This window comes from Euprymna scolopes, chromosome 34 (genome assembly GCF_053919585.1).
Source record: "Euprymna scolopes isolate OS-2025 chromosome 34, ASM5391958v1, whole genome shotgun sequence".
Taxonomy (NCBI): domain Eukaryota; kingdom Metazoa; phylum Mollusca; class Cephalopoda; order Sepiida; family Sepiolidae; genus Euprymna; species Euprymna scolopes.
In genome coordinates, this window is record NC_136515.1 from 1586235 (window position 1) to 1596234 (window position 10000).

The 10000-nt window shown below is 36.2% G+C and overlaps 1 protein-coding gene across 2 annotated transcripts in view; it reads right to left on the reverse strand.

Annotated features, from left to right (window-relative positions):
- Positions 1 to 10000, reverse strand: part of LOC145259074 (spermatogenesis-associated protein 6-like) — a 60165-nt gene that overhangs the window by 10739 nt on the left and 39426 nt on the right. For both annotated transcript variants that reach the window (XM_080116704.1, XM_080116703.1), the window contains exons 6-7: positions 7516 to 7571; positions 4767 to 4842 (exon numbers count right to left, since the gene is read on the reverse strand). In XM_080116704.1, coding sequence (XP_079972830.1) covers positions 4767 to 4842; positions 7516 to 7571 — 132 coding nt within the window. The remainder of the gene's footprint in view (positions 1 to 4766; positions 4843 to 7515; positions 7572 to 10000) is intronic.

Here is a 10000-nt window from a genome sequence, read left to right on the forward strand (position 1 = left end):
ATAGAACATTAAATCACACATATATACAAAATCTGCAAGAATTAAAATATATTTAAGCATACTTTACAACCGGGCTTCGCCGGGCATTCCTGCTAGCTTAGATAAATACTTTTGCAGTTTTAACAAAAAAAAAGCTACAATAATATCAGAGCGTCTCCATTTACACTGAACATCTACAGAATGCCAACATCAATATATTACATATGAATGAGTACCCTGTGGAATTTCCACAGGTCCCACTAGTCTATATATTAATACGATAGCGTGTTTATTATTTTGTGTGTCAGGCTTACATCTTTTTTCTTCCAAGTGACTGTCGTTTAATTGTTATGACCTTCCATTTCTTGTAATACATAATTTTACCAAGAAGTTTTCTTAACTTTTGGTTTCGGTTTCAGTTTCGATTATAGCTGAAGGAACTCAAGTCATGTATATATACATATATATTTTTTTCTTCATAAGTTTTGGTTTCAGTTTCGATTCAAGCTAATGCACCCAAATTATATGGACATATTTTTTTAATTTTTGAAATCACAACTTTATAATATATAAGAATCGATAGGAAATTGACTCTGTAATAATATATACGAAATCTGCATAAATTAAAATATCATATTTAAGCATATTTTACGAGCAGGCTATCCCTGCTAACTACTATAAACACTTTTGCAGTTTTAACAAAAGAGCTACAATAATATCAAGATGTCTCCATTTACGCTGAACATCCACAGAATGCCAACATCAATATATTACATATGAAGGAGTCCCTGTGGAATTTCCACAGGGAACGCTAACTGTTATTATTATTATTATTATTATTACTCACTAGGAGTTTTCATACAGGCCATTATCAAAGAATTCTTTTTGAAAACAACCTGTGGTGTTCCCTGGAGTCTGAGTGGCAACAAGTCTCCTTGGGTTTCCAGTACTCACCACCCATTTCAATAACCTTTGCAAATTAGTTTACGTTATTGCAATAGTCTTTTACAATTAATTTTTCGTTGGTTTTTGATGGAATTTGGGTGGCAATAAGCCTCCTCAATGTCCCAGTTCTCTTCGCTCTCAGTAGAGGTCTGTTTAGTGCTTTCTCTCCTCTGTCTTTTCATCCGCCTTGATCCTGCTCACTTATTTGGTGCGGTGTCAATATCATCATCATCATCATCATCATCATCATCCTTTATCTCTACACCATTCGCCCATGCAAGAAGTATTATTGTTACCACATTTGGGTTGGCGCATCTACGACTAATCTCCTCTTTTCAAACAGGGTCTAAAACAAGTTTCAAATCTTATGGGTCCCACACTGTTGGCAAAGCTCCAACCTCTGTTCCATCACCACAATGTCGCACCTTGTGCCTGTTTTACAAGTTCTTTAATGGAATGTGCTCTGATGAACTCATAGTACATATGTGCCCTCGATGTACATATCCCCGACTAACCCGGTAAGCAACAAAATCCTGCGCTTTCAATGTTGAGGTTCCTGTTTGTCAGAAAGCCTTCTATTCTAAAAATTTCTTTCCTTGAACTGCGAAACTTTGGAATTCCCTCACAGTTTTGTGCTTCCCTGACTCTACTAACCTGCAAGTATTTAAATGTTATGTGAACAGACATCTCGTTACTCAGCTCCCTATATGGAATTATTGATGAAGTCTGCTTCCTTAACTGGATGGCACAAGGCTATCAGCTGGGAGTACTAAGATCATAGAAGAAGGAGAAAACAGAAACATGAGGCAATATCTGTCATCCGAAAAACGTTATGAGATTGGATTCGTTGCACCCTGAAACCAACACCTTGCCTCCCCTCAATGGTCAATGGATATCCGCTGTGTTGGACTGTTGCCGTGTTTTGCTCAAGGGCCGCTGTCAGATAAACTCCATTTGGAAAGGCCCAGGATTTTTTTTTTTTTTTTTTACACAGGCATCACCACATTATCAAAGCCAAGAGGCCACTCGAGGATAAGGGTTAAAGAGTGTACAGTAGAAATTGTATAGTATAGTAATCATTAGTAATGAAAATTCGGTAAATTTGATAACTTATATGGAACGGCTCATCAAGAACTTATTTACGTTAGATTTGAAGACAACCATATTGTAGTCAGCCAGAAAGCAGGAAAACGAAAGACAATTCCACAGGCGTGCAGTTCTAAGAAAGAAGCTTTGTTCATGGAATCTACGTTTAGGTTTAGGCACAGATAAAGAGTGGGGGGAATTATTGATAGTGTTTACAGCTAGACGAGTGTTTCCTGTGAAAGTTTGGCGAGGGGGGACCATAGACTGAAGCTCAGTCGAACACTTTCCATGAAAATAACGATACATCAGAGACAAACTCGCAACATCTCTTCTGTGATATAGAGGTTGCAGGGAAGAGAAAAGGACATCTCCTACGAGGCGGCTTGCCTTCTATGAACTGCTTACATATGTATGCCTGGATTAAAACCTTACTGGTGGATTACCCGAGGTCAGGGTGGTGATTTTATATTTCTCACTGCCTTCATTCTAAAAGAAAAGATGATCAGAAGGAACCCAATATTGTGTCCGACACCTGTTGATTGAATTTGAATGACTTTACTGTTAACATATTTATGCCATATCTTTGATTTCTCCCTTCTTTATGTAAAGTGTTCCCCATTGTGTTATGCTTAACTTATCAGGAAACTATTCAGCCAGTGTAGCTTTCTTGTGTTTCAAGCCCCGACTGGTCTTCCGATGAACATTCAGCAAGTGAAGCTTTCTTGTGTTTCAAGCCCCGACTGGTCGCTCAATGAACATTCAGCCAGAACAGCTTTCTTGTGTTTCAAGCTCTGACTGGTTTGCAAATGAACATTTAGCCCAAAGGGCCCTTTTGTGTTTTAAGCCCCTATCATGGAAATATTGAAGGACTCTTTTCTTATACATGTTTCTTTTTTTTATCAGTTACGTTTTTATTACAGTATCGTTAAGTTGTTAATTGCTCTACAGAAAAATAAAAAAATCTGACCCCAAAAAAATAAAATTAAAAAAATCTGACCCCAAAAAAATAAAATTAAAAAAATCTGACCCCAAAAAAATAAAATTAAAAAAATCTGACCACAAAAAAAATAAAATTTTAAAAATCTGACCCCAAAAAAATAAAATTAAAAAAGTCTGACCCCAAAAAAATAAAATTAAAAAAATCTGACCACAAAAAAAATAAAATTTTAAAAATCTGACCCCAAAAAAATAAAATTAAAAAAGTCTGACCCCAAAAAAATAAAATTAAAAAAATCTGACCCCAAAACAATAAAATTAAAAAAATCTGACCCCAAAAAAATAAAATTAAAAAAATCTGACCCCAAAAAAATAAAATTAAAAAAATCTGACCTCAAAAAAATAAAATTAAAAAAAATCTGACTCCAAAACAATAAAATTAAAAAAATCTGACCCCAAAAAAATAAAATTAAAAAAATCTGACCCCAAAAAAATAAAATTAAAAAAATCTGACTCCAAAACAATAAAATTAAAAAAATCTGACCACAAAAAAAATAAAATTTTAAAAATCTGACACCTAAAACAATAAAATTTTAAAAATCTGACACCCAAAAAATAAAATTTTTTAAATCTGACCCCCAAAAATGATAAAATTCGACCATCTGGATTTTTGAGAGGAAGCAGGGGTAGTGTAGTATATAATTGTTCATCTTGATACCATTCTCCCAGGCAATATCTCCTTCTTTAAGTGGAAGGCAGTGTAGTATATGTTCATTCGTTATTACCTCCACTTTATTGGGAAAGGAATAGTGCTTTGTGATCATATGACTATCCTCCTAGGAATCATCTCCTCCTTTTCTTGTTAATAATATATTGGCAAAAATAAAAATGTTTTTTTTTTTCATATTTTATTTCTACGCATTGAAAATTCATGGGACAACATGGACGCACTTTTTTGTTTTGTTAATATCTATTTTTACCTAAGACTTCATTCCATCCGTCAGTTCTCTCCCGTTAACAATTAGTCATCTCCTCTTCAAGTTAGGGTGTTTATCATACCTTACAGGAAACCTTCTCTACCACCAATAGCAATGGCCAAGAACACATTGCCTGAAAGTACTTCTTTTAAACTCCTCGGCCTAACATTTACAGGGAATATGAACTGGAATAGATACATTGAGAGCATTGCCAAGGCTGCTGCAAGGAAGGTTGGCTCCCTCTACCGTGCTAGAAAACTACTTACGCCTGACAGTATCCTATACCTCTATAAGGCAACCATTCGCCCATGTATGGAGTACTGTTATCACATCTGGGCTGGTGCATCTGCTGCTTGTCTCTCGCTCCTAGACAGGGTTCAAAAAAGAGTCGCCAACCTGATAGGTCCTAAACTGTCATCTAGGCTTCAACCTCTGTCTCATCGACGAGATGTTGCATCCCTCTGCCTGTTCTACAAATACTTTAATGGTGAATGCTCTGACGAACTGCAAACACTTGTACCTCCCCGACGTAACTACCCCCGACAAACCCGACAAGCTACTAAGTCTCATCCCTTTACAGTAGAGATCCCTAGGTGCAAGAAAGCCTTTTACTCCAATAGTTTCTTCCCCAGAACTGCGGGTCTTTGGAACTCCCTTCCGGGATTCTGCTTTCCCAACTGCACTGATATGCAGAAGTTCAAGTGTAATGTTAACAAACATCTTTCTACTCTTCTCCCCTCATAATGACCCCGCTAATTAATTCCCTAATAGTAGCCCCCTGCTTTAAAGTGGTACTATGCCTTGTTTGGGGTGAAAATTGAATAAAAAAAAAAAAAAAAATACCTGTTTCCGTGGAGTGTACAATGGACGTGCAAAGATGTTTCCAAATGCCTGGTGCGATTCACGCTCTTGAAATTTCCTGTAAGATACAAGACAAGTACAAGATTAAAACAAAACACACACACATACACACACACACACACACACACACACACACACACACACACACACACAAAAACACACACACACACACACACACACACACACACACACACACACACACACACACACACACACACACACAATTGGAGCATATTGAACCCCAGGAGATTGGAGGTACAAACGCGACAACAACAACAAAAAAAAACACGTTTCTGGATTTTTTTTTTTTTTTGATGAGGATATTGTACAGAGCAGTTACATAATTAAGATATGGTGCTAACAGACCAGGCAGTCTGAAGATACCGGTTTCCTGACCTAAAATGCACAAAACATGATATTGTTTTTTTTTTTTCCCCTCTCTCTTTGCAAAACTCGTGATGCTCCTAAGTTTTATGCATTCGTTAATTAGCTGAGTAGCCTCTGTTTGCTAAGAGCTTTATAACCATGGCTTAATAAAGGAATATACGATCTGGATGTGGAATATACATACAATATATATATATATATATATATATATATATATATATATATATAGATAGATAGATAGATAGATAGATAGATAGATAGATAAAAAGTAAATACGAAAAATATATAAATGTTTATCTTTTCTGTATTTATTTCCTATTTGTTGACATGTAGGAATACAAAAAGTCTTCAAAAGCACATATTTTCGACTGATCCTTCGGTCTTCTTCAGATGGGGAAGTTAAAGGAAGAGAATAAATTCAATTCTTTAAAGGGAGATAATTATCAAGATAATACAAAGCTCAACAAAATTGTATTAGAACTTATTTAGAAGTAAACAAGAAAGAAAAATGAAGGTATAAAAACTGTATATTAATATATATAAATTTATTCATTTATTCAATAAAGGTACATATTAATTAGGGGTGTTGGGTAAGTGAAGACTCTTTATGCTATGGCATTTCGAAGCCTAATGCTTCTCATCAGAAGAGTGGAGAAGGTGCTAGGTAACATAATAGGGATGCAACGTCTAGCAATAGTTTCATTATGTTACCTAACACCTTCTCCACTTCAATTTAAGTAAAACAAGATGGCAACCAATGAAAACCATTAATACATTAGATAAAACCAATATCTTGATATCAGGAAAACTATTTGTCAGCGCCAGTTTTAAATGTAATATTCGTTTTCAGCATACCCGAAAACCTAAATAAGTCGTCATTTTTAAGGTGAGTATTCATTCAGTTGGAAATAAACTGCAAATTGACCATTAGATTTTTATGTGGCTTGTTGCACTTTGCTATTTTTTGCCAATGAATTTGATTTGATGTCTTTTATCAAATTTAGGACATGATGTCTACCATTCATATTCAGGTTTAAAGTCGCCCTCGACAAGCATTCAGATATGTTGTATATATTTCTTTATATCTATAAAAGTGAGATTGTGTGCGTCAGGACACTTCTCAACTTATATACTCAGCAAATTGTTGATCTACAGACTTGAAATTTGGTATATAGGGTATTCAGACATGTGAAAAAATTTTAATCAGTTTTCATCCAGAAAAAGGGCTGCTAAGGGGTAAAAATTGAAAAACTGACATATCAGCTTCTCCTGAAGGAGAAAGTGTCTAGGTAATATCAAATTCACAACCGGTCCTCAGCAGCATGTATATTCTGGTTAAGGGAGATGATGACATTATGTTTTTGCAGTTCTTTTATGAAGGTGTCAACGCCTTCCTACATACAGTGCCTGGTATTCCCAAATGGTTACCAATCTAGTACATATCAGACAGAACGTTGCTTAACTTTGGTAGTCTAATGATAACCAGTGAGTCAATGTGATTATACCGTATGTACACATCTTTTCATTTTCTTTTCACATGGCTTATTGCACTTTGATATAAATTTCATTTGATTTGTCCACAATAACAAATGAAATTTGGCTAGTCAGAATCAAAGTTTCATCTATTAGCTGAAATGCTATTTAGGCCCAACTTTTGAATCTTATACATAAACTTGTATTAAATGAAGGACAATTGTTCCATTTGATTGATTTTTTAGGTATTTAGGAATGTCTTGGTATTAGTAAACTGATGAATCAAATTACGTATTTTCTAAAAAATGAATTGCAGTGAAATACGTTAGTCTTTAGCTAATAGCATGGAAGAACAATAACAAATGAAAATTGGCTAGTCAGAATCAAAGTTTGATTTGTCAGCTTAAATACTATGTAGGTCTAATTTTTTAAATCTTACAAGATATCTAATGCTATGCCAACAACATGGTATAAGAATAATAAATGAAAATTGGCTAGTCAGAATCCAAAATTGATTGTTTAGATTAAATGTTATTTAGGTCCAACTTTTAAAATCTCACAAGATAACTATATATGCCACTAACATGGTACAACAATAACAAATAAAAAATTGGCTAATTAGAATCAAAGTTTGATCCGTCAGCTTAAATGTTCTTTAGGTTCAACTGAAATAATTTTTATTATTTTTATTGAAATTCATTATTGAGATGAGTATTATTTCATATTAATTTATTTATTGCGGTCTATTATTCTCACGACGTGAAACAACAACTAATGAAGATGAGAATAATTGTCCGCAATAAATAAATTAATATGAAATAATTTCATATGTTAAATGTGTGATTTGCCAAACAATTTGCAATTGACTTACTTTTGCCGTTTTCCTTTTGATCCTCTTTTCCGTTTATCGTTTTGAGCAATTTTCACCTAAAAAAAAAGCACATTTTAATTGATTTTATTTTTTATTGATTTTATTTTTAATTGGTTTTATTTTTAATTAATCTTTTTGAATTTGAAGTTTTTTGTTTGAAGATATCAAACATTGAAATACAATCGAATATAACCATTTCTTATACTACTACTTACTACTGCTACTGCTGCTACTACTACTACTACTACTACTACTGCTACTACTACTACTACTGCTACTACTACTACTGCTACTACTGCTACTACTACTACTGCTACTACTACTACTGCTCCTACTGCTACTACTACTACTACTGCTACTACTACTACTACTACTACTACTACTGCTACTACTACTACTGCTCCTACTGCTACTACTACTACTACTGCTACTACTGCTACTACTACTACTACTGCTACTACTACTACTGCTACTACTACTACTACTACTACTGCTACTACTACTGCTACTACTACTACTACTACTGCTACTACTACTACTGCTACTACTACTACTGCTACTACTGCTACTACTACTACTACTACTGCTACTACTACTACTACTACTACTGCTACTACTGCTACTACTACTACTACTGCTACTACTACTACTACTACTACTGCTGTAACATTATGTGGCGTTACACTTTGCTTTAGTACCTATTTACAATGCCTCCCCACGGGACAGAGTTAGACACCAGGGTCGTTTTTTAATGTGGAGAAAAGGTACAAAGATAAAAAATTGTCTCAGTCGTGAAGGACTGCTCCTCCGCCGAAAGAGAACAAGAAATGGATGTGCAGCATCTGAAGAACAGATACTACACTTTGAGGTATTTATTTGCTCCCCCACTGAGCAAATTAGGCACAAGGCCGATTTTTAAAGTGAGGAGTGAAGGGGACCAGCTCCCGAGAGGTGGGAAATGGGAGCTGGTTAAAGGTCAGGCATGTGGGGTTGCCCCCACATCTGGTCTTTGCTAGTCATAGCTAGTCATAGCTAGTCATAGCTTGCAGTATCTGCCGGAACAGATGGTATTTATTTGCTCCCCCACCGAGCAAATTAGGCACAAAGCCGATTTTTAGTGTGAGGAGTGAAGGGGAAATGGGGATCAACTCCCCGGGGAGTAGGGGAGCTGGATAGTGACAATTGGTATGAAGGGTTACCCCTACATTGACCAAGGTCTTATATGTGGGGTCGGCCCCACATATGGTCTTTGCTTGCAGTATCTGCCGGAACAGATGGTATTTATTTGCTCCCCCACTGAGTAAATTAGGCACAAGGCCGATTTTTAATGTGAGGAGTGAAGGGAGGGGAAAGGGAAAAAGGGGACCAGCTCCCGAGAGGTGGGAAATGGGAGCTGGTTAATGGTCAGGCATGTGGGGTTGCCCCCACATCTGGTCTTTGCTAGTCATAGCTAGTCATAGCTTGCAGCATCTGCCGGAACAGATACTACACTTTGATCTTGACCAAAAGGCCAAGGCACAAGATTGATTTGTTTGAAAAGAAAGAAATGAAAACCCGGATTGGCACTTTTTCTTTTTTGGCATAAATATTTATTACCGTTACCCTTCCGTCTTCAACACAAGAAGTCTCTCACCATCGTCCATCTCCATTGGCGTACACTTTTCTTCTCCGACCTCATGCTGGCATTAGCCGGTAATTTTTTGCTTGCGACTTTACACGTCCATTTTCTTTGACCCGCACTTTACTTCTACCCCCACATAGTGCATTTTTTCTCCTTTTTTTCCTTTTTGTGTACACTTTCTAATTTGCATATGCACTTTTTAGCTACTGCTGCTGCTGCTAATCTCTTTGCAAGTCAACCATCTTGCACTGCTGCTGACATTTTCTTACGTATCTGTACGCTCAAAATGCAGCCATTTGCATAATTCCCAGTGCACTGCCCTCCCCACTTGGTCATGCCTGTTTTTGTATTCCTTTTGGGCCAGTTTGCTGCATTCACTTACTATATGGTTTATCGTTTTGTCTCTTTGTCCACAGAGTCTGCATTTGCTGTTTTCTTGTATTTTATCGATCCTTGCTTTGATATGGTTGGTTCTTATCGAGTTATCTTGTGCTGCAGTTATTAGAGATTCAGTTTCTCGGTTTATATGTCCTTTTCGCATCCATGTCCAGGTATTTTCGTTATTCTCATCTTTTGTCAATCTTATGAATCTTCCATGGAGTTGTTTCTCTTCCCATTTCTTGTTTCTCGTTTCGTCTTTTGTCTCTCTGTTTTCTGTTTTTTTTTTTTTTCCCGTGTCTTTCGTTGCCATAATTATCCTTTCAGTGCTTTGTATACCACAATCAGCCGGTCACTGGGGTGTGACCGACAGACGTGTTATAGTAAATGTCTTAAAGCGGTCTCATGAAGATATGAAGATGGGCCAGTCATTAGGGTCTGAATAGCAAGAAGAAAATCATACCTGAGATGTTGGATCTGGGTGTG